This window comes from Lipophrys pholis (assembly GCF_963383615.2).
Source record: "Lipophrys pholis genome assembly, chromosome: 8".
Lineage (NCBI taxonomy): Eukaryota > Metazoa > Chordata > Actinopteri > Blenniiformes > Blenniidae > Lipophrys > Lipophrys pholis.
Window position 1 is genome coordinate 1,914,819 of NC_137630.1, and position 26,071 is coordinate 1,940,889.

At 47.6% G+C, this 26,071-nt stretch overlaps 1 protein-coding gene across 1 annotated transcript; it reads right to left on the bottom strand.

The window, feature by feature from the left end:
* Positions 1–1,529: 1,529 nt before the first annotated feature.
* LOC308113813 (tumor necrosis factor receptor superfamily member 14-like) lies at positions 1,530–25,059 on the bottom strand. Its single transcript, XM_080470297.1, has 11 exons — positions 24,926–25,059; positions 19,966–20,092; positions 13,315–13,408; positions 13,085–13,210; positions 11,633–11,788; positions 10,971–11,058; positions 10,721–10,902; positions 10,595–10,641; positions 8,158–8,201; positions 6,201–6,390; positions 1,530–1,846 (listed from the first exon to the last, which is right to left on the bottom strand). Exons 2-11 carry the CDS (start codon positions 20,005–20,007, stop codon positions 1,664–1,666), a joined length of 1,152 nt encoding a protein of 383 aa, XP_080326423.1. The 5' UTR covers positions 20,008–20,092; positions 24,926–25,059; the 3' UTR covers positions 1,530–1,663.
* Positions 25,060–26,071: the final 1,012 nt, after the last annotated feature.

Consider the following 26,071-nt stretch of genomic DNA (forward strand, 5'->3'; position numbering starts at 1 on the left):
GATGGCTGCAGGAGATACTAACACACTCTTCATGGTTACAGGAGATACTAACACACTCTGGATGGCTGCAGGAGATACTAACACACTCTTCATGGCTACAGGAGATACTAACACACTCTGGATGGCTGCAGGAGATACTAACACACTCTTCATGGCTACAGGAGATACTAACACACTCTGGATGGCTGCAGGAGATACTAACACACTCTTCATGGCTGCAGGAGATACTAACACACTCTGGATGACTACAGGAGATACTAACACACTCTTCATGGCTACAGGAGATACTAACACACTCTTCATGGCTGCAGGAGATACTAACACACTCTAGATGGCTACAGGAGATACTAACACACTCTTCATGGCTACAGGAGATACTAACACACTCTGGATGGCTACAGGAGATACTAACACACTCTTCATGGCTGCAGGAGATACTAACACACTCTTCATGGCTACAGGAGATACTAACACACTCTGGATGGCTACAGGAGATACTAACACACTCTGGGTGGCTACAGGAGATACTAACACACTCTTCATGGCTACAGGAGATACGAACACACTCTGGATGGCTACAGGAGATACTAACACACTGTTCATGGCTACAGGAGATACTAACACACTCTTCATGGCTACAGGAGATACGAACACACTCTGGATGGCTACAGGAGATACTAACACACTCTGGATGGCTACAGGAGATACTAACACACTCTTCATGGCTACAGGAGATACTAACACACTCTGGACTCAATCATTCTCTTCTCGGTATGGTCGAGCACTATGACTTACAGCTGTAACGGTTCTAAATACTGAACACCTTTCACACAACATAGACGATGACATTCATCCCCACAACAATGTTTGTTTGTCACATTAATTAAGATTGTAATTATTAAACTCAAGATCAATTCAACACCAACATTAATACAGAGAACACTTTATCAATACTCCAGATTAACAGCAGGAGCCTGTACGCCAACTTCCAAAACATCAAATACTTTAAGTCAATTCAAACAGCCCCTTTTTTAAAAACATATTTTATTTATCATTTTCAGATATAGTACAATCACCACAATCACAATTACATTAAAGCACACTATACACAAGACATGTTTCAAAAACAACAGAAGATGAAAACAAGTTAACACACCACACCACACCAGCAATAACAAACCAATAAAAAAGAAAAGAAATAATATATATATTATTGACTTCAGCTAGAGTAACTTGAATATTATGTTCACACTAGTGAAATAAGCATTAAGAGGCCAAGCAGAACCTCAGTCGATCATATGAGATGAGAGATTCTCAAAATTCAACTTTGTGACGTTTTCCAAAAAGCAAATGTAATTTAAAAACTTAAATATCTATTTAAAAGGTCATATTATGTAAACTTCACTTCCTAAAGGTTCTCCAGCAGTACTAATCATCCTCATCCCTGGACTGACGTCCCAGAAGTGAAGACAGTCTGTCCTCTCTGTCCCTGGCTTGTTTCAGGTTTTAAAAAGTGTGTTGCTCCAACCAGCCAATCACAATCAAGGTAGGCCCTCCCTTTGACTCCTCCCACAATTAGGCAGCACGCAAACCGCAGGGGGGATGTTACCGATGAGCTGATCCAGACAACAGAGGGACAGGGTTTAAAATGTAACGTGAATAATCAGATAAAGGTAGAGAGAGACGGGCACCACCTTCCTGTTGGCTCTCCACCTTCCTGTGGGCTCTCCACCTTCCTGTGGGCTCTCCACCTTCCTGTGGGCTCTCCACCTTCCTGTGGGCTCTCCACCTTCCTGTGGGCTCTCCACCTTCCTGTTGGCTCTCCACCTTCCTGTGGGCTCTCCACCTGCAGGAAGGTTCTTAATTGGTCAATGTGATCTGGGTGACGGTGCTCAGACTGACACCCCCACCACCCGGGAACTGATAAGAGGGAGAAAATGGATGGATGGAAGGTACAGAGAGAGCATGTAGAGATAGAGAAGGTGAAAGCAGCGATGCTGCTGCTGCTGCTCTCTTGTACCAATGCTGACAGAGCGTAGACCCAGAGCGTAGACCCAGAGCGTAGACCCAGAGGGCTTGTATCACCTGATGTTTTCTGTTTTGAGGCTGTGGGCCTTTGGAGGCTCGTTGGTATTAAAGCTGCTGCATGCAGAGAGTTGAAGTTCTGATCCACTCTGCTGACCGCTCTGGTCTGCTGCAGATCTAGTCTGGGTCGGTAACATCAAACTAACCTGTTCAGTCCAGTCAGAGTTCAAATTCCACTTTATTTCACATTGATGTGCAGCTAATGGGCCGGCGCCGGCCAGACAGGAAGCTCCGGCGGGCCGCCTACTGAGGACTCCTGTCATAGGATCTTTTTTTAAGAGATGTTTGAATTTTACGGACCTCTAGCAATTACACCACGGACCACTAGGGGTCCACGGAACCCCGGTTGAGAATCACTGCTCTAGACAACTATCAGTCCTCTGGACAACTATCAGTCCTCAACTAGCCCTTCACAAATCACACAAGAAGAAAGACTTTGTTCAAACAAAACCAGACGTCTCGTCTGCAGGTTGACCGCAGCCATGTTGGAGACTCAGCAAACATGGAGGACGGAGGTCTGGTCAGAGGAACCAACACTGAACCTTATGGACTAATGACTCTGTGTGGAGGAAAACTAGCACTGCACCTGCCAACAAGGAGTTTTGTGACTACCCTGGTGACCTCCACCAGGGAAATGGACCAGGACAGCCCAGAAGCTTCAGGGCCTCTTTCCTGTAAGGGAGGCATGTAAAGCCCCGTTTCCACAGTGCCCCTTGGTGCCGGTACGGGTCAGGTCGGAACCGGTTGTTGTGCGTTTCCACTGACTCAGAACCGTTACCAACCGGTACCATTGGTAACCATTTCTCGCTACCCCTCCACTTGGGGTACCAGGCACAATGTGCCGGATATGAGGGGGAGGAGCTTCAACACTGCCGTCTGCTCATTGGTCCGTGACGACCTGTTCTCCCAGCAAGCAGCCATTTCCAATCAGTTCTTCTGCAGCAATCAGGAAACTTTTTTGAAAATGTCCTCCCGTTATGGCGTCACATCCTGCATGATTACGACACCGTTCATAACCCCGCCTACATTTCAAACCGAACCCCGTGTAATGGAAACGCGGCACTGATATGAGTCTGGTTACGGATAGCCGACCCCACCCGACCGGCACCGGTACCAAGGGGCACTGTGGAAACGAGGCTTTAGTTCAGGAGATTCTCAAAGTCTTCCTTCCACCTCTGAAGGATGTCCTCATTCGAGGTCAGAGGATGTCCACTCCTGCTGAGCACAGCTTGAAAATACTCCTCCGACCCCTCCTGAGCCGCCGGACGGTGACCCAGAACCTGCTTGAGACCAACAGAAAGTCCCTCTCCATGGTCTCTCTGAACTTCTGAACCACAGATTCTGCTTCCACAACCGGTACAGCTGTGGCCCGTTTAGCCTGCTGAGTCCAGAGTCCCGAGTCCCCCAGGCCCTAAAGGCCTTCTTCACTTTGACAGTTTCCTGGACCTCTGGTGTCCACCAGCATATCCTTGGATTTCCACCATGACAGGCACCAAACTAGCTTCTGGCCACAGCAGGAGGTCTTGAACAGGATCCACTCAGACTCCATGTCCCCAACCTCCTCTGGTACATAAGAGACATTTTCAGGAAAGTGGACAGAGTACTCTGCTCGCCTTTCCCAGAAAAACTTCACTATGTGTTTGGGTCTTCCGGGTCTTCCTGCAGTCTTTCCCGCCACCTCTCTTCATCTGAGTGTCCAGAACATACAGTCTCAGGTCAAGTGAAACGACAAGGTCAATCATCACCTTGAGACCTGAGGAGCTCTGGTACCAAGTCCTGGTGAACACCGACCCAGGGTTGGTGTTCACCAAGTCCTGGTGAACACCAACCCTGGATCTGGCTCCAGGGGGGGTCCTGGTGAACACCAACCCTGGGTCTGGCTCCAAGGGGGGTCCTGGTGAACACCAACCCTGGGTGTGGCTCCAGGGGGGTCCTGGTGAACACTAACCCTGGGTCTGGCTCCAGGGGGGTCCTGGTGAACACCAACCCTGGACCTGGCTCCAAGGGGGGTCCTGGTGAACACCAACCCTGGGTGTGGTTCCAGGGGGGTCCTGGTGAACACCAACCCTGGGTGTGGTTCCAGGGGGGGTCCTGGTGAACACCAACCCTGGGTCTGGCTCCGGGGGGGGTCCTGGTGAACACCAACCCTGGGTGTGGTTCCAGGGGGGTCCTGGTGAACACCAACCCTGGGTCTGGCTCCAGGGGGGTCCTGGTGAACACTAACCCTGGGTCTGGCTCCAGGGGGGTCCTGGTGACCCTCGTCTGGGCGGGGTACACACTAGTTTGTGTCCTGACTGTGAGGATGGAAGCGTCATGTTGCATGTCACACTTTTCTGTTTTTGGTATTTAAACTTTTTAACCATGAATCGTCTTGAAAAGAACGTTTTCACTAAACAAACTATGAAGTTAAAACTGGAATGATGTCAATGTTTTCCTGCTGCTTTCTGATAGATTATGATCAAGTACTGCTGAAATATATTTTGATTAAATGAAGTGAATGTGAATAATAAACTAAACACATGTTGAATTCAGGCAATTTTACATCAAAGACAAAACAAGATATGTTCCCTGGTTTCTGTGTTTTTCTACAATGAGACCAGAATCAATCAAGATTCTAAGAAACAGTTTTAAATATGCTGAACCAGAGCTGCACAGGCCAGAAAATCAAAGTTCCCAGAAATACAATCATTAATATTCGTTTCAGTCTCTGTGTTGATCTATTTGATGGATTTTCTTTGACATATCACGGCGTATCATCTGCATAGCAAGAGTCTGATTCTCCACTCAGCTCTGCAGCTTGAGTTTCAATCCTCAGACAGTTCATTCAGGCCAGACTTCCTTTGGAATTTCACAATAAAATACTTAACAAAACATAAAGTGTGAGATATAAACATTTTTGAAATTCCTGTCAATAATAATTCTTACAAATATCTGAAATGCTTGTTGATATCAAGTAACTGATCAGACATTATTCTAGTAACTGATGAATAAACTGGTACAATGAACCAACAAACACAATGTAGAGGCGACAAGCATTCATCTCAGGATTTGGAAAACAAGAACAGTTTTATTTACAGGGTCAAAAACACGAATAAATGTCCTAAGAACATCCTGTTTCTTTGATTCCACAATGAAAACCTGAAGAGCCAGAGAAGCGCAGACCTCAGCAGATCCTCCTTCACAAGCTCCTCCTCACACAAATATTAGTGCTAATCCACAGTAATTAGGACGATTAGTGCTAAAATAAAAGTAGTGAAATGTACCATGTAGGGTAAAAGGTACTGAATTATAAAGAAACGTGTGATAACATGTAAAAAGCAAGAACTTCAGACCAGTAAAGTAACAATGTTGGTCTTTTTCAATGGAATAAAGACAAAAATCTAATAATTTACCAAAAGTGTGATGAGATTCGAGCCGCTATAATATTTACTCAAAAATGGATCAGTATTACATAGGGAAGAGTATTAGGGCCATTGCAGAAGAAAAAATGTGGAGGTTAAAAAAAAAAAATAATAAAGCCTCAGGCGCTTCAGAAAAAAGTCCAAAATCAAAGTGAAGATTTCTTTATTATTTATTCTTTAGTACTATTATTGTCTTAATTCCAAAGTGGAAACGTCTGTCCATCCACATGTCAGCACAGGAGAAGCTTCTACAAACTGCATTGCAGGCGGATGAATGAAGTGATGATGTGGTGGGAGGATGCTTCAGAACAGGCTTCAGCTTTAATACTCTTCCGTAACTAACAACAACTGTAGCTCATAATGTGTTCATTTACAAATAAAACTGCATTTCTTCAAAATAAAAGCTTGTTTGCAGGTTTTGAGCAATTTGCTCGTGACAAATATGCAACACTTTTTTAAAATCCTGATGGTAAAATATCGTTATGTTATTGTCATTACATTCAGAACGACCAACACTACTGCGTTATTGGTTGGTACAAAGACTTTGGTGATGAGTTGTTAATGCTCTGAAGTGTCTAAAGTATTGGTCAGCCTGCGGGTCGTAACTTTTCTCTGAGCTGTTCGCTCGTTCGCTCCTCCTCCTCTGGATCCCTGAACAGCAGAGACCCTCACAGGAACACCACTATATCACTCATAGGGAGAGTAACTAGTTACCTGCTGAACTGGTAATGAGTATTGAGCAGTGTGAAGGGATGTCGGCTCTGTGTGGGTCAGTCCCACCCCTCCTCTATTGGGTGACGAGCGTCCAGAGTCACTCTCTGTCTCATTGAAGAGCTTCAGCTCTGCTTCTGGAGAACCAACAGCTTTGGGGTTTTCAGTCTTCAGCTCTGTTCTGCCGTTTCCTCTGCACCAAATCAGAGATCGTCGTTACAGACAGAGAACACCATGGTTTGAAACGCTCCAGTGAAACCTCGTTGGACATTATGAGACAGAACGTTCTGACTTCAACACTAAAGCTGTTGGCTGGATACATGCTCACACAGGATTACTTCAACAGCTGAAAGAGATTATTAATCTCAATGTGGTTCTTCTGGCTAAATAAAGGAAAAATAAAAACAAAGAAAAAATTATGTCAAAGTGAAAGGAGTGAAAATATGAGCAGGGATTTCTCCTTTGAGCAAAGAAGATCTGCTGCAAACAGATCCTCTCCCAATTCCTGTTGGCTTTGTATGAACCAGTAACTCTACAGCCCCTCTGTGGTGACTCTATATCAACTCTACAGCCCCTCTGTGGTGACTCTATATCAACTCTACAGCCCCTCTGTAGTGACTCTATATCAACTCTACAGCCCCTCTGTGGTGACTCTATATCAACTCTACAGCCCCTCTGTGGTGACTCTATATCAACTCTACAGCCCCTCTGTGGTGACTCTATAACAACTCTACCGCCCATCTGTAGTGACTCTATGTCAACTCTACAGCCCCTCTGTGGTGACTCTATATCAACTCTACAGCCCCTCTGTGGTGACTCTATAACAACTCTCCAGCCTCTTCATAGTGACTCTATAACGACTCTACAGCCCCTCTGTAGTGACTCTATATCAACTCTACAGCCCCTCTGTGGTGACTCTATAACAACTCTCCAGCCTCTTCATAGTGACTCTATAACGACTCTACAGCCCCTCTGTAGTGACTCCATAACAACTCTACAGCCTCTCTGTAGTGACTCTATATCAACTCTCCAGCCTCTTCATAGTGACTCTATAACGACTCTACAGCACCTCTGTAGTGACTCTATAACAACTCTACAGCCTCTCTGTAGTGACTCTATATCAACTCTCCAGCCTCTTCATAGTGACTCTATAACGACTCTACAGCACCTCTGTAGTGACTCTATAACTACTCTACAGCTGGTCTGTATTGACTCTATAACGACTCTACAGCTCCTCTGTAGTGACTCGATATCAACTCTACAGCCCCTCTGTAGTGACTCTATATCAACTCTACAGCACCTCTGTAGTGACTCTATATCAACTCTACAGCCCCTCTGTGGTGACTCTATAACCACTCTACAGCTGCTCTGTAGTGACTCTATAACGACTCTACAGCTCCTCTGTAGTGACTCTATAGCTCTTCTGTAGTGACTCTATAACCACTCGACAGCCCCTCTGTAGTGATTCTATAACAAATCTCCAGCCTCTTCGTATTGACTCTATAAGGACTCTACAGCGACTCTACAACCACTCTACAGCTCCTCTGCAGTGACTCTATAACGGCTCTACTGCTGCTCTGTAATGACTCCTTAACGACTCTACAGCTACTCTGCAGTGACTCTATAACGGCTCTACTGCTGCTCTGTAATGACTCCTTAATGACTCTACAGCTCCTCTGCAGTGACTCTATAATGACTCAACAGCTGCTCTGTAGTGGCTCTATAATGCAGTGAACTCCAGAGCACTGACATCCTGCAGCTCTGGGATGTGATCAGAAGCTCCTGAACGTCTAAAGTGATGAAACTGATGCAGAAATGTGGGAAAGATAAAAGTGCATAAAACACTTGAACAGGTCAAAAAGCTGAAATGTGTAAAAAGTGCAACAGTTTGAGGACGTGAAGCGTGTGAGACACCGTGGGGACCTGAGGAGGGACGGAGGGACGGAGGGACGGAGGTTACCTGCTGTGTGACAGAGGCTGCGTCTCCTCTGGAGCTGGTGGGTCCTGTTCAATGAAATCACAAAGACTGGGATCATCAGTTTGTCACAGAAAAGCTGTTCTGACTGCAGCTCTGGACAATTCCTGCTTCCTGGAGCGTCTCAGGTCTCACTGACTGCTCACTGACTGCTCACTGACTGCTCACTGACTGCTCACTGACTGCTCACTGACTGCTCACTGCTGGACCAAAGACGGCAGCTTGTGGTCCCCCCCTGAGGCTGTCGGAGGGACACACCCAGTGGGAGGCGAGATCTCACAGGCGTTGATGAGGAAACTTCTGCTCAAACAGTCGTGAGATTTCAGGAAATGCTTGTGAACAGAAGCTGCTTGGTTGTTGAATCCGAGACATAAACAGAGTTCAGGACTGCTGCAGTTTCTTCATCATCCATTTTCATGTTACACGTCTATTGTGGAATTCAAAGGTTTATTTTAACACATTTTGGTTCCAGGACTTCAACCTGCACAGAAAACTTCATATAAAAAACAAGCATTTCCTGAAACAAACGCCTCAAAACACCAACAAACCCTGAGCTGCTGTTTTGTCCCCCTCCCCCCGGGGGACCGTACAGGTTGTCCCTCCTCTCTGGGGACCGTACAGTTTGTCCCTCCCCCCCGGGGACCGTACAGTTTGTCCCTCCTCTCTGGGGACCATACAGTTTGTCCCTCCCCCCGGGGACCGTACAGTTTGTCCCTCCCCCCCAGGGACCATACAGTTTGTCCCCCCTCTCTGGGGACCGTACAGTTTGTCCCTCCTCTCTGGGGACCGTACAGTTTGTCCCTCCCCCCGGGGACCGTACAGTTTGTCCCTCCTCTCTGGGGACCATACAGTTTGTCCCCCCCCCCCCCCGGGGACCGTACAGTTTGTCCCTCCTCCCCCGGCACTGTACAGTTAGTCCCTCCTCCCCCGGGACCGTACAGTTTGTCCCTCCTCTCTGGGGACTGTACAGTGTGTCCCCCCCCCCCCCCCGGGGACCATACAGTTTGTCCCCCCGGGGGCCGTACAGTTTGTCCCTCCCCCCGGGGACCATACAGTTTGTCCCTCCTCTCTGGGGACTGTACAGTGTGTCCCCCTCCCCCCGGGGACCATACAGTTTGTCCCTCCCCCCCGGGGACCGTACAGTTTGTCCCTCCTCTCTGGGGACTGTACAGTGTGTCCCCCTCCCCCCAGGGACCATACAGTTTGTCCCTCCCCCCGGGGACCGTACAGTTTGTCCCTCCCCCCGGGGACCGTACAGTTTGTCCCTCCTCTCTGGGGACCATACAGTTTGTCCCTCCCCCCGGGGACCGTACAGTTTGTCCCTCCTCTCTGGGGACCGTACAGTTTGTCCCCCCCGGGGACCGTACAGTTTGTCCCCCCTCTCTGGGGACCGTACAGTTTGTCCCTCCTCTCTGGGGACCGTACAGTTTGTCCCCCCTCTCTGGGGACCGTACAGTTTGTCCCTCCTCTCTGGGGACCGTACAGTTTGTTAAAGTTTTCATGTCTGAACTTTTCTATTTTATTTTTGCAGTTTTACAGATTTTGGTTGTTTCATTTGCACTAATTATCTTTGCACTAATTATCTTTGCACTAATTATCTTTGCACTTTGTTGTTTGCAGGTTTATGAGAGCTGCTGTGTTTATTTTGTTGTTCCTCCGAGGAACAATGACAATAAAGGAATTCTGATTCTAACCATTTCACTGTAGTTACACTATATTTATATGGTATTTTGTTATGGAGTCATTTTCTGATCATTGATCCATTATACTTTGGGGTTTTGTCAAACAGTCACACATTGAACTTAGAACATCTCCAGCAGTATTTTTCAGTATCTCAGTAGAACCGCCATGACAGGAACGTCAAGACAAATTCACTTTCTGCTCTGATGAGACACTGATGAAACACAGGCTCTAAGATTAGGTACCGTGGAAGTTATCTCAACGGGATGAAGCTGCATGAAGGTCCAAGAAAAACCATCATCATCATCATCATCATCATCATCATCATCATCATCAATAACTTTTCATTAAAGAAAATCTCAAAGTTTTACTTTTACTACAAACACACAGTAAAATAAACAACACAGATACGTAACATTATTAATTTCCTTAAAGTGACATAGTGTAGAACAGGGGTGTCCAACCCCGGTCCTGGAGGACCCCGGTCCTGGAGGACCCCGGTCCTGGAGGACCCCGGTCCACCAGGTTCTAGTTCCTCCCTGCTTCAGCATACCTGAATCTAATGATGATGTCATCACCAAGGCTGTGAAAAAGCCCAATGAGGAATCAGGTGTGTTAAACTGGGAGGAGCTCCACCTGCAGGACAGGGACACTGGAGGACCAGGGTGGAGACCCTGGTGTAGAGCTATCGTGTCAAACTAAATGCTCAAACTGAGTTCATAAATGAGAGAAACAAACGTACCTCCGAGGTTCCGTCTGGATTTATTGGTTGTGGCTGTTGTAAGGAACCTAATTTAAAAACAGATAATTAATGAAAATATTATTTCATCATCTACAGAATAACATTTCCACAATATCCAAAGCTTACCTTTAGGTTCTCGTTTAATAATTACAACTATTCCAACTATTCCAACTATTACAACTATTAAAACTGATCCAATCAACAATGGAACCGCACGGTTCCTTGTCCCAGGACTGCTCTGGGTTCCACACTGAGCATCAGCTGAAGTGGTTCCAGCTGTTATCTGCTGCAGGTCCAGCTCCTCACATCTGGATGGACAGAGTGAAACATGAGAGGAACGTCCCTGCTGCTGCCAGAATGGAGAAGCTTCACTCACTTTGTATGCTGCTGACATGTTGTGCCGGATCCATTGGAGAAGGTTCCGTCACTGCAGTTGGAGCAGCGGGTGTCTGTGAAGGCTGTTCCTGCAGAACACAGTGATCAGTGACCCTGAGCTCCACTGACTGGGTGCAGCAGTGTGAAGAACCAGGCGTATCCATGGTGTGTCTGTAGCCTGCAGAGCTCCTGCTGTTAGACCTCCACCTCTCTGGCCTGCAGCACCAGACCACAGCCTGCATCCACCTACTTCCTCCACCTGGTTCCATTTGGATGATTGAGGCTTCAGAATGGGTCTTAAACAACAACGTCCGAGCTTCTTCTGCACTACTTTCTAGACTTTCAACACCTCCGTCACTGTTTTCACGGTGGGGTGGATTATCAGTCTGCTCTGTTGGGTCATGGTTCAGACAGAACCGAGGTCAGGAAGCCCGGTGGGTTTAGAAAGCAGTCCAGATGTGAAGCAATCCTGTATGAATCTACGGAAGGTTTCACAAGATTTACTGACTCCAACTTGATGTTGCACACACATCTGACCGAAACCTAAAATCCAGTCAATGAAGCATGTTTGCCTTCATCACTAGTACTAATAAAGATTAAATTCTTTTCACTTCCTGACCCAGCACAGAGAATACCAGGGATACATGAGGCGCCAACACCAACCTTCCTGCTGGATGTATTGACCCGGCTCACAGCTCCTGTGCCTCTTTGTTGCTGCACAGCCGTTAGTTGTAGAGTCGATACACAGAAATCCTTCCAGCGGTTCACAGACTGCGTCTGATGTCACTGTGCACGACGTCTTTACTGCCAAACCAGAACCTGTCAACACAAGTGGAGGTTACACAGACGGCACACAAACAGAACAATCCAAACTTTTCACAGGGGTTTATTACTATTTTTATGAATTCATCAAAACTCATTGTGGAAAGGTTTACAGTGGGTCCACGCCGCCTTGCAGGGCAGGATCCCCACCGCTCCTACAGGGGGCGCACAGACGCTCCTGCTGGAGGACCACCGTCAGCACCTTGAGTCTGACTGTACAGGTCCAGTGACCAGCTTCCTCTGGCCGGCACTGCAGGACAGAACCACTGGACCGAGAACCACTGCAGGAACCACAACTGTCCTGCTTCTTCTGCCAGCCTCCACCCAATAGCACAGCCACTTAGCACAGATGCTAACCGCTAACCAAGGAACCACGAGCTTCCTCCGGCCTGGACAACAAACCAACACATTCAGAGACTCTGAGGAAACGCAGTACCTCCTGGCCATTAGAGTTATAGGATAGTGAGACACGACTCTGCACAGAACAGTTGAACTTTCATGAGGATGTGTTGATTAGATGATTTACTTCTACTGGTGATGACATTAGGAGGATTTAGCCAACCTGGAACTCAATTGGGGTCTTTCTGTACGTCCCTCACCTTGCCTCAGTTTTTAGGCTTTTCCACTACGTGTTAGTACCTGATACCAGGTACTTTCATGGTACCTTGTCCACCGAGATTCCAAGAGAGCTGAGGGGAGCTGACAGTGTGACGTCAGGCCACTGATTGGTCGGAGCATGAGGACACAGAGGAGTCAGGAGAACGACCAGTTCATACGAGTTAACCCGCTATTTTAAAACCCAATTACACCCAGAACGCTCACAGATAGAGCGACGCTCAGAGATCAACCAGTGGAGCAGCGATGAGAAGCTGACGTTTCTTTGTCTGGTGGCGACCAGAGGATTCAGGAGCTGGACGGAGCGACCCGCTACGAGCAGATGGACACCCACCAAGACCACCGGTGTTTCGGATGAACTGGTTTCCCTGTTAACTGGTGACCTGGACCATCTGTCGCCACAGCAGATGTTAAAAACCCAAATGAAACCCATCGCTGTCCTGGTGAAAGTCGGTTAACCACATTTCTAGAGAAGTTTAAAGTATTGTACCGCTCGTCTTCTTTTCACATCAGCTGCTGATGACATACTGCATCTTTATCACGACTGAAAGGCTGAAACATGGAGTGAAGTCTCCACTCTCCTCCATCTTGGTTCAGGATCTTGATTCATGTGTTGCTTTGGTCTCATGTTGACGATCTGCTCACAGACTAATTAATGTAATAATGACAGAAAGTTACCGGGATCGCAGGTGGTACAGGACAAACACCTCTTCAAGCCGTTGGGCTTTTCTGTGAAAGTTCCCTCCACACAGGGCAGACAGGAAGTGCTCCTAAACTCTGTGCAGTCCGTTTTCACTCGACTTCCTGTTCAACACAAACATCAAAATGTGTCTGTTATAACCTGCTCTGCTGTCACAACAATGTCAATGTTCAGCTGCCAAACAGGAGTGGCCTCAGTCTGTTCTTACCTGCCTGACACATGGGACAACACTCATGGTTCACCTGGTACTCGGCTGGATGGCATGTGAGGGAATCTCCACTGAAGATATTCATCACAATCACCTGTCCAGAGAAATGGAACACTTCAGTAACAGAGACGAGCAGCAGGTGGAAAAACACAACAGATGAAAACTCTCATCGGAGGTCACCTTGTGAGCAGGACGGTGATGGAGAAGGAAGATGGAAAAGAAAAGACGAAGATCTGGAGAGGGGGAGAGTAGGGAGGAGACATCCTGGAGGACGGACCAGGGATCACAAACTGTAATCCCACTACATTACTCAGTAACAAGTTAGTAATTTCAGTTCCAGTTCCTGAAGCATCCATCTCCATGAAAAGCAAAGACCTGAAGATGTTAGACGTGTTTCTCATGGCGTACCAGGAGCAGCTCACCAGGACTGAAGTGTGTGAGCAGCCTGGACTCTCCTAACAACAGTCCTGATGTCTCACTCACATGTTGATCTGCTCCACCTGAGACACAGGGAGTGTCTCGGCTCACTAACACACACTGAGACACACTGAGGAACCATATTTGACAGAAATAAATCTGTGTGCTTAGAAAAAACCTTAGTTTTAGTTCAGCTCATGAAGAATTGTGTTTATATTTTTGTTCAGTGTATTTTAATGGCTGGATCAGTTAATATCCTGACAGCTCAGCTTATCACCTCCTGATAAGAGAGAACAACTACTTACCTTGATTTTCATCAAGTAATGAGAAACTTTACGACTGAAATCCAAACAAGTGTTTTTATTTGTAAAATATTGATTTGTTTTATTTATTTATTTATTTTTTATTTATTTTTTATTTATTTATTTTTTTCTTCTCCCTTGTCCTGTTCGGCAGCTTGGGCCAACAATATGATGTGATTGAGAGCCTTCGGAGTCAGAACAGATTTTGGTCTTGCAACAGGGAGAGACCTGGAGTCTCCTCCTGTTGCCTTCTCCGTCAGAAGTTGGCATGGCTGCCGTACACGACCGGGGGGGAACGCTCAAAGAGAGAGAGAAGAGAAGAGAGAGAAGAAAGTCGAGGGGGGAGGGGTGAGGGGTGAGGGGGGAGGGGGGAGGGGGGAAGGGGATAACATACAATGTCCTTGTTGTGCTACATATATTATTTGCAATAATCACACTCATCCAAATACTTTCCAACTGTTATTAGATTGAACCAGCCTGAGCAGCTCTATCTAGACAGTAAGATGATTTTCTAGATTAACCAGCCTGAGCAGCTCTATCTAGACAGTAAGATGATTTTCTAGATTAACCAGCCTGAGCAGCTCTATCTAGACAGTAAGATGATTTTCTAGATTAACCAGCCTGAGCAGCTCTATCTAGACAGTAAGATGATTTTCTAGATTAACCAGCCTGAGCAGCTCTATCTACAGTAACATGATTTTCTAGATTAACCAGCCTGAGCAGCTCTATCTAGACAGTAACGTGAAGCAGGAACATGAAATAACAAAGAGGCAACAACAAAAGAGGAACATGATTTTTAAAGTTTGAGCAAATGATGACAGAGAACAAGCAACTTCAGAAGCACCTTTCGTGAGGAGTGAAAGTGTGTGTGTGTGCGTGTATGTGTGTGTGAGTGCGTGTGGCTTGTCCACTGGGTGTGGCCGGAACTGTTGTGGGGGGACCCGTGGTGACACCCCGGGGTCCGAGGCCACCGCGCCCGGACACCGCCACCCCGGCAGACAGAAGCCCCCCAGGCCCGGGGAGACCCCAGCGAACCACCCCAGAGAGCCCCGCCCCCGCCCAAAAAGCACCCGACGGAGAATGCAGAGAGGAATCCCCCCCAGGCAAGAGGGGCCCACAAGAGAAGGACAAAGGGCACAGGGCCCCAGGCCCCGACCCAAGCCGCCAAACCGAGAAAAGGCCGGAGCAGGGCCCCCGGGCCAAGCGGGCCGAGAGCCCCCCCAACCCCGGCGGCGAGTCCCACCGCACCCCCGGGAACAGGCCCACCCACCGCCCCCCCCCAACCCGGCAAGGCAGAGACGGCCCCTGCCGCCGCGCCCCGGACCAGCCCCGCCCCCAGACCCAGGAAAGCGAAGTCCGGCGCAGGCCCCGGTCGGAGAACAGTCAACTCTACACCCCCAGGAGCCTCATATCCCACCCGCCCCATAACCCCTCCCCCCGGGTCTTGATTGGGAAACCCAACCCATGACCCACCCCGCACACACACACACACACACACACACACACACACACACACGGAACGGGGGGGGGGGAGTGATGACTCTCGCACCCTCAGGCCGCCGGCCGGGCCCCCTCCCGGCCACCGCGGTATCCCAACCTCCACCAATCCAACAGCAAGTGGAGAAGGAGCACCGCACCCCAGCCCCCCCACAAGCGCCACGCCCGAGGGAGCGCGCCCCCCGCACTCCAGCCGCACTCACCCCGGGCCGGGGCGGGACCCCAGCGGGAGGTGCTGGGGGGAGCCACGTCTCTTTGATTTGTTTTATTAATTAACTTACTGCTGTAATGGATCGAAGCAGAACAATAAACACTTTATATTTTAATGTGAACCTCTGGAGGGTAAAGACTTTGTGTCACGCCTCAGATCTTCAGGACCAAAGTCCAAACAGTCGCAATTACAGTCGTATCGTAGCAACCTGCTAACAGTCGTCTTAACCTCAGTGTGACCTTTGACCTGCATGTGGCAAACATCCTCGTCTCCCTTGGGTCCACACCCAGAGTAGACAGGGAACGCCACGAAACACTGCTGCTCTTCAGGCTCTCCTCCAGTGTGTGTGTGTGTGTGTGTGTGTGTGTGTGTGTGTGTGTGTGTGTGTGTGTGTGTGTGTGTGTGTGTGTGTGTGGACTCCCCCCGTCACCCTGTGTGTCTCCTCCTTTATGTGGCAGAGAGGTGAGGCAGCACACCTGATTGACATCAGCTGTGCTGCCTCACCTCTCTGCCACACTGCTAGACTATAGATAGATAGATAGATAGATAGATAGATAGATAGATAGATAGATAGATAGATAGATAGATAGATAGATAGATAGATAGATAGATAGATAGATAGACAGACAGACAGACAGACAGACAGACAGACAGACAGACAGACAGACAGACAGACAGACAGACAGACAGACAGACAGACAGACAGATAGATAGATAGATAGATAGACAGATAAAAACAAGTCTAGAAGAGCTTCAGCAACACACATCAAATACTGAACAGGTAATGAAGATAATGGACGGCTCCATGTTAAAGGTTTATTTTTGCAGACTGACTTTATTCTGCCACATATTCAGGAAGAAACTCCACAATCTGACAGAACCAACACATGAACACTAGTTCTGTCAACTGGAAAGAATCTGAAGCTGGAACAGGAAGAACATGTTTTCCATTCAGGTCACACCCTCATATGTCGCCCTGACCCTGGTCGTCATGAAGCGCTTTGAGAGGATCATCCTGTCCCACATCAGAGACATCATCCCTGCAGACCTGGACAGAGCAGAGGAACTGCTCTACAGAGGAACTGCTCTACAGAGGATGCAGCTCTACAGAGGGTGTAGCTCTACAGAGGGTGTAGCTCTACAGAGGATGCAGCTCTACAGAGGAACAGCTCTACAGAGGGTGTAGCTCTACAGAGGAACAGCTCTACAGAGGGTGTAGCTCTACAGAGGAACTGCTCTACAGAGGATGCAGCTCTACAGAGGAACAGCTCTACAGAGGAACAGCTCTACAGAGGAACAGCTCTACAGAGGGTGTAGCTCTACAGAGGAACTGCTCTACAGAGGATGCAGCTCTACAGAGGAACAGCTCTACAGAGGAACAGCTCTACAGAGGATGCAGCTCTACAGAGGATGCAGCTCTACAGAGGAACAGCTCTACAGAGGGTGTAGCTCTACAGAGGAACTGCTCTACAGAGGATGCAGCTCTACAGAGGAACAGCTCTACAGAGGAACAGCTCTACAGAGGATGCAGCTCTACAGAGGAACTGCTCTACAGAGGGTGTAGCTCTACAGAGGAACTGCTCTACAGAGGAACAGCTCTACAGAGGAACAGCTCTACAGAGGAACAGCTCTACAGAGGATGCAGCTCTACAGAGGATGCAGCTCTACAGAGGAACTGCTCTACAGAGGATGCAGCTCTACAGAGGAACAGCTCTACAGAGGGTGTAGCTCTACAGAGGAACTGCTCTACAGAGGATGCAGCTCTACAGAGGAACAGCTCTACAGAGGAACAGCTCTACAGAGGAACAGCTCTACAGAGGATGCAGCTCTACAGAGGAACTGCTCTACAGAGGGTGTAGCTCTACAGAGGAACTGCTCTACAGAGGAACAGCTCTACAGAGGAACAGCTCTACAGAGGATGCAGCTCTACAGAGGATGCAGCTCTACAGAGGACCTGCTCTACAGAGGATGCAGCTCTACAGAGGATGCAGCTCTACAGAGGAACAGCTCTACAGAGGAACAGCTCTACAGAGGATGCAGCTCTACAGAGGAACAGCTCTACAGAGGAACAGCTCTACAGAGGATGCAGCTCTACAGAGGAACAGCTCTACAGAGGATGCAGCTCCACAGAGGATGCAGCTCTACAGAGGAACAGCTCTACAGAGGGTGTAGCTCTACAGAGGATGCAGCTCTACAGAGGAACAGCTCTACAGAGGATGCAGCTCTACAGAGGAACTGCTTTACAGAGGATGCAGCTCTACAGAGGAACAGCTCTACAGAGGAACAGCTCTACAGAGGATGCAGCTCTACAGAGGAACAGCTCTACAGAGGGTGTAGCTCTACAGAGGATGCAGCTCTACAGAGGAACAGCTCTACAGAGGATGCAGCTCCACAGAGGATGCAGCTCCACAGAGGAACAGCTCTACAGAGGATGCAGCTCTACAGAGGATGCCGTCTCTGCTGCTCTCCACTCGACCCTGACTCACCTGGAACAACCTAACACATACTCCCAGATGCTCTTTATAGACTTCAGCTCTGCCTCCAACACAATAATCCCCATAAACTGCTCCACAAACTCTGGGATCTGGGACGCTCCACATGGATTATGGACTTTTTACCTGCAGGCCACAGAACGCCAGGTTAGGAAGACACACGTCCTCCACCATCATCCTGGACACTGGTGTGCCACAGGGCTATGTGCTCAGTCCAGCCCCGTTCACCCTCTTTACTCAGGACTGCTCCACCATCCACCCCTCAAACACTAGTGAAGTTTACTGATGACACCACTATAGTAGGACTCATCAGGGACAACGAGGAGGCTCACTACAGAGAGGAGGTCCAGCACCTGACTGGGTGGTGTCCAGAGAACAACCTGCTTCTGAACACCACCAAAACCAAGGAGGTCATTGTGGACTTCAGGAGGACCAGGAAGACCACCCCCTGTCCACTGCACATAAACGGTGAGAGGGTGGAGGCGGTGGACAACATCAAATTCCTGGGACTCCACATCACCAGGGACCTCTTCTTGGACCGTCAACACCTCCACCTGCTGAAGAGGCCACAGCAAAGGCTCTTCTTCCTCAGGAAGCTGAAGCAGGCTGGTCTCTCCCCTCAGCTCCTGGTGAAGGAGCACTGTGGAGAGCGTCCTCTGCCAGGGCATCACTGTGTGGTACTCCAGCTGCTGGGCTCAGGTAGTGAAGACAGCCCAGAGGATCATCGGAGCTGAGCTTCCTGACCTGGATGCTGTTTATGCTGGACGCCTGCAGAAGAGAGCCACCAGGATCTCCCCTCACTGCCAGGGTCCGAGGACAACCCAGAAACAGACTCCAACACAAGACTGGCGTTTGCAGGTTTTCATTGAAAGATCATGGTCAACAGGTTTACCATCAGCGTTCACAAAGCGAGTCCAGATCCAGGCAGAGGTTGGGACACGGGAAAATCCAAAACGTGAAGAATCACACGAGGAAAGGCTGGGGTCATGAAGCAAGCAAGGAGGAGACATGAAGGAGCAGGTTTAAATACATGAGGAGAGGGAAGTCCCACAGGAAGGACAAGAGGCAGAGACGCAGACAGACGGAGGCTTCACAACAAAACAGGAAGTGAACACAGAGTGCGAGACGCGGACTTGACGACACACAAAGACAGACACGGACCCTTACACTGACAGGACTCACCCCGGACACCACCTGTTTGCCCCGCTCCCATCAGGGAAGCGATTCCACAGCATCAAAATACAGAGCAGCAGACTGAGGAGCAGCTTTTCCCCCAGAGCCGTAGCCTCCATCACCCCTCCCCTCCTCCACCCCCGCCCCCCACTCCCCTGCCTCAACCACAGACCGAGACAGAACATTCCACTCTAATCTAAAACTGCCTTCACTTTACATTGTAAATAATACTAGCTGCTGTTTTTATGCACCTCGTCTTCCTACTAGGCACCTTACTTCTTATTTATTCTAGTTATTCTACATTTGTAGTATTTCATTTCTTTTTCAGTCAATATCGCTGCTACCGACTGGCTGTCACCAACGAAGTTTCAATGTTTTATCACAATGACAAATAAAGTTCCTTATGTCTTTATGTCCTCATATCATCATAAGTCCACAGAGGCAGACTTCAGCAGGCCTTCACAGATCTTCAGTCAAATTTCTAATTCTCTTCAATAAACTGAGTCCAAAACACAAAGAGAGACACACAAACATCCCTGAAGGGAATAAAGCCTTTTACCATCAAGACCATGGTTGTTGGAGGCGTTCTCCTGGGAGCCATTTTCTCAGGCTGGTTGAGGGTTTTCTTGTCGTGAAGCCGTCATCTCACTGAGGTTTGGAGGAGGACAGTTTAAACATCCAGAACTCTGCAACAAAGCACAAGGAGACATTTTGACTGGAGCAGAGAAAAAAACCTCAAAACAACAAGTCAGAAACACGTGACTCACATCCAAACGTCCTGAATATTTCTGACAAACTGAGATATTCTGCACTCCACCTCAGAGCTTCTATGATAGACCGCTGACATGATGTACCAGTGTACAGTAACCTTCATAGCTTTCACTTTCTGGATGAAGTCTACAAGAACACACACACACACACACACACACACACACACACACACACACACACACACACACACACACACACACACACACACACACACACACACACACACACACACACACACACACACACACACACACACACACACACACACACACACACACACACAGCTCCGTGTTTTCTTCATTATAAAAGCTCATTCAGAGTGAAACTGAGACTCTGGTGTCTTAATTTGAACTCATGACATAAGAAAATAAAATGTTAAATGTAAGGTATTTGTTATAAACTGAATAATACTTCTGTTTGAAGTTTGGGACTTTGCTCTGTTCTCATGTTTTCTCTTTGCTCATGTTTGAAGAGGAAGTTTTGTTCTGGTTTTACATTCTCCGTTTGTGTTTTTTGTCTGTTTGCTTCACCTTTGTGCTCCATAAAGGCCGATTCATCCTCCATAAGAACAAGAAGAAAGTTCAACACCGTGGGGTCCTGCTGAATAAAATGACATCATTTTCTTCTTCCAGCTCCTTCTGGCCGAAGAAATTTGGTTGTGCTGTCCCAACGGTCCAGGACGAAGTATGTTGGAGCTGCACTGCTGAAACTTCCAGCTGTCTAATGACTATCAGTCATATTTTAATCATGTTTAGCTTTAAACCTCGCTACTGTATGAGCCCCAAAGCTCGTTAACGTGTCGGAGGGCGGAATTACGTGATGCCCCTGAATGCATCACTCAGCTCCTGCATAGGGATGTTCGGTATACCGGTACTGTATTGGTATCTCGGTACCAAGACAGACGTTTGACGGGGATAATCTGAAAACAGGTGTAAATTGTCCTCAATTAACGGAATAATCTCTTCCCTGTCAGACTCCGATAAATGTGACAAAAATGATTCCAAATCATTCAGCACCTCGGAGTTTCGTAAACGAACAACCAGCATTAAACCACGTTTTTCCTCCAGGCCATCATCACACACATACGGTGGAGGAGCTTCACACGTCACAACAACAGGGTCCTCAGAAGCACAAGGGAGTCAACCCTACCAAAGTAACGCTTTAGCATGTTAACATGACTCACACCAGTTCTTCTTTTACCATCAGGAGCTTTAATCACATAATCAGAGTCACTTATTTTACGCTCCAGCTCAGACCTGTAAATCAACACTGTGGACTGGATCCAAGCAACGGCAACAACAACAGAACTTGATCACCTGGTTTGAACACCCTCGGTACAGATTTTTTGTGTCGCTTCATGTCAGACTGAGCCTGCGAGAGAATTCCCTGAGCCAGACGAAAAGCATGGTGGAGACGCTCATGAAAGGTACCGACATAGTCCAGCACATTATGCTCAAGCTGAGGAGACTCCGACAACCATCTTTCCTTCAGAAGACACAGTGGGCCCAAACACTAGATCACACGGACTGAAACCTGAAGATTCTTGGGGAGTTTCACGTACCGCAAACATTAACGAAGGCAGAGCCTCATCCGGGTCTTTCTTAGTCTCCAAGCTCAATGTTCACATCATGGACTTCAGTGTCTGATGGAACCTTTCCAATGCCCCTTGAGACTCCGGGTGGTAAGGACTCCATTTCTGATGTTTAATATTTAACTCCTTAACCACCTGAGCAAACAGTCGAGACATAAAGTTTGTGCCTTGGTCAGTTTGGATTTATTTTAGTCACCCAAATGTAGAAAACACCTGGATCAGCGCCTTAACAACAGGTTTAACTCTTAGCGTGCGTAAGGGGATCGCCTGTAGGTAACGAGGAGCAACACACATGGCGGTCAGGATACACTGAAGCCCAGATTTAGTTTTTGGCAGCGGCCCCACACAGTCAAGCATCATCTTTCAAATGGTTCCCCAACCACAGGAATCGGGTGCAAAGGTGCCGGTGGAACGGGTTGGTTGGGTTCTCCAGCGAGCTGACGTGTGTGAGAAGATCAGCAGTGATTGGCCACGTCTGTTTTCAATCCAGGCCAAAAGAAACTGCTCAACACACGGTGGTAAGGTTTTTTACACCAAGACGGCCTGCTAAACAATCGTGTGCGAGACTAAGCACCTGTAGGCGATACACTTTTGGCAGAACTATCTGATACACAGCGTGTAACTGGTCAGAACCAGGACTCCACTTCCTCATCAACACCACATTTTCTAAAAAGAAAAGTGGTGACGTGCCGTCGTCAGCTGATACAGAAGCAACACAGAGTGAGAGCTGAATCCTTTTTCTGAGCAGAAATCAACATTTGACGAGTCACATTCAGGTTCAACTCTTCATCACCAGGAAACAGAGAAACGTCCTCCACAACCAAAGATTTATCACTCATCCAGGTGTGACATGAATGACTCAGACAGATCAACAATATCACAGAGTTTACGAGCCTGTGCGTGCAACGGCGCACACTGGGAACAGAGTTGGTGCAGAGCGGTCAGCAGAGGGGTCAGCAGAGCGGTCAGCAGACAAAACGGAGACAACCACTGGATGAGGAAAAAGGTTTCCTCCAGCTGAATCATTACCTAGAATGAATGCAGCACCACTGACTGGCCACCGCGGACACACAACTACTTTCACCTGACCTGTGACCAGCGGTGACTGTAAATACAGCTGATGCAGTGGAGCTCCCGATGTCCCACACCAACACATCACAACCACAACAAGTCTCACGAGATGGCGGCAGGACGCCACTCAACATCACAGAATGGTAAGCAGCAGTATCGTTACCGGAACCTTTTCTTTTTCCAGCAGACACGGAAACAAAGCCCTGCGTGGCCACCGGTTTGAAACGGGCATCAACTTCAGCCACTTTACGCACCGGAGGCGCAGGACGCACCGGAGGCTCAGGACTCACCGGAGGCTCAGGACTCACTGCAGACGAAGACGTGGTTTTAATCAGACACACACCTGCAGGCGGTTTATTAGATTTACACAAACCTTCTTTTCTTTTCAGAGCTGGACAAGTGGCAATAAAGTGACCCGGCTCACGGCAGTAGAAACACTCGGTTGTCACTGGCAGCTGTGGAAACTTTTTTACCCGTGAGTTTCGGTGAACCATTTCTCCGCTCAGATGCAAAACTTGGACTGCGAGACGACGGAGCAGAAAAAACACTTTGCTGAGTCAGGATGGACTCCTCAGCGAGGACGGCTGCTTCCGTCACAGAAACCACTTTTTGTTCATTCAGATACACGACGGTGTGTTCAGGTAAACATTTTGAATTCCTCAAGCAGGATTCACTCACGCATTTCCTCCACAGTTCTAACATTACATGCTTGACACCGTTTGTCAAACAAACTCCACATTGGTCTGGTGGTCATGTCTCTCTCTTCTTCGAAAACTTTGCCTGTAAGCCTCAGGAACTAGTTCACAGGCCTGCAGCACAGCTTCCTTAAAAGTGCTGTAATCCAGACTCTGCTCCATGGACAGACTAGCACAGACCTCCTGCACTTTACCCACAAGTTTACACTGCAGCAGTCAGGACCAAAACTCTGGAGGACACTAACGCAGAAGCGAAGCGTTGAAAAGCACTGAAATATGAATCCACCTCAGATTGACGAAATGGAGGAACCAAGGCAATGTGCTGACTCATGTCAAAGCCTTGGTGGGGACTCTGGTGGGGTGGACCATGAGGGGATGATGGACTGCAGAATAAACCACTCCCCGCTCTATTTCCAGTGCCTTTACCCTCAGATGCATGGCTTCTACCTCCATCTCCTGCTTACGGACCTCCATCTCCTGCTTACGCACCTCTACCTCCTGCTTACGTACCTCCATCTCCTGGGCTATTTTATTTTACATGCGAAGCAACACACCCATTATATTCATTCATCTCCTCCCTCTTATCCGTTTCTGGGTCGTGGGGGTTTCAGTCTGAGCACCGTCACCCAGATCACATCGCACCATTAAGAACCTTCCTGCAGGTGGAGAGCCTACAGGAAGGTGGCGCCCGGCGTGGGACATGAACCCTCTACCTTGAGATTGTGAGTCTCATGCTCTACCAGCTGAGCTCGCCGGGGGACCCCATTATATTTCTGTTGTAAATTATAAGAAAGGTAAGCACTACGTTGTTTTTTTCTTTAACAATGCACAGCAGAGTTTGCTAAGCAGTGTTCTCAGGTATTTTGGATTTAGTAACTTATGATAAGTTTATTTAAAAGTCACCTGCATTTGACTTTGAAAGTGTCCTTTGTTACTTGACATTATCTGATTTAGGCAGTGTTGTGAGATAAATTGCCTTTGTTTTAATAGATTTTCTGCACTATTTATCCTGTTGAAAGCCTTAATGTTTTCAATCTGTTAAAGATTGTGTTACTGATAGCAGGTCGTTTGAAGTGTTTTTCACTTGTATTGTATTGTACACAATGTCTGGTTCAGTTAATCCCGGAAACACATATCCTGGGTATGTTTGGTAATTGTGTGAGTAGTTTCATTACGTTACGTCATTATGATTACCCAGCTGTCACATTCTATTTACATTGCAGAGAGCAGATTATAAACCAAACATTAAGTATTAACACTTTCATATGTCGAATCTTGAGTCCAGCAGTTTGGACCTTTTCTGCCCTTCAGATTCAGGATATCAACATGAAAAAAGTAAAGATCAGCCAGGTTTAACGAGAGCTACATGAGAGTTTTACTAACGTCCTCACCTTGAACCCGCTGTTTGTTCCAGGTTTTAATCTCCAGAATTAGGAAAAAAAAGAGGTTTTTCTGTCGCTCCGAGTAGAAAAGGCGGAGACTTCAGGGACACGAGAGACTCTACTTTCACATTCTTTCATGGAATTCAATTCAATTCTCTTCCTTCCTGTTATATTGTATACTGTAATTCTTATTGTACTATACTAACTATTTTCCCTCTTTGTATTTTGTTTTTTGTTAATAAATAGTTTTAAAAAAAAAAAAATACCGCACCATTTCTCGGAAATCACGTGACAATCACACGTACATAGACTTGTCTATGTAGAACCGAGGACATATCTCACTAGACGTAACACCGCCACTGAGGCTGGTTGTCTTCATGTTTATTCGCTATAAAAAAGAAATAAGAAAACATGTGTCCACCACACGGAGAGCAGGATCGGAACCAAACAGTCACGATGGGGGCCTCAGCCTGAACCAAAATAAACTTATTATCATCATTCAGTGATTTGTAACTCATTTCCGCTGTTTTTATGTTGTTATTCTTATTGACTGAGACATTACTTTGCTCATTGTGTTTATAGTCTGTCCTAAAGGGTGACAGAGATTCTTCATTGACAGGATCCAGCAGTAAAATACAACACCTATTTAAAACACAATTAAGACACAAGCTCACAAATACAGACGACTAAAGTAAATGTTAAAAGCAGTCGATAAAAACAACTTGGGAAGGTTCAGTGTCTCTTTTGGTTTGGTTCAGGGTGATCACTGCAGCGGGAATAAAGGATTTATCATTGTTTTTGTGCACCAGTGGGATTTTGTGACTGGAGGGAGTGATGGGGGATGAGGAGTGGTGGAGGAATGATGGAGGGAGTGAGAGGTGATGGAGGGGGGGAGTTGAGTGGTGGAGGGGTGATGGAAGGAGTAGGAGAGGTGATGGAGGGGGTGAGAGAAGTGATGGGGGTGAGTTGAGTGGAAAGGTGTAATGGAGGGAGTGACATTTAAATCCTCTGAACACAAAAGGCAGTAGAAGTGACGTAACTTCCTGTGTGGAGGGGCAATAGATGATCAGGCCATGCCCCTTCTGGTCTGGCGGCGCCGGTCGTCTGCAGCCAGCCGCTCTTCCTCCAGAATGGTGGGGATCAGTGGAAACCCGG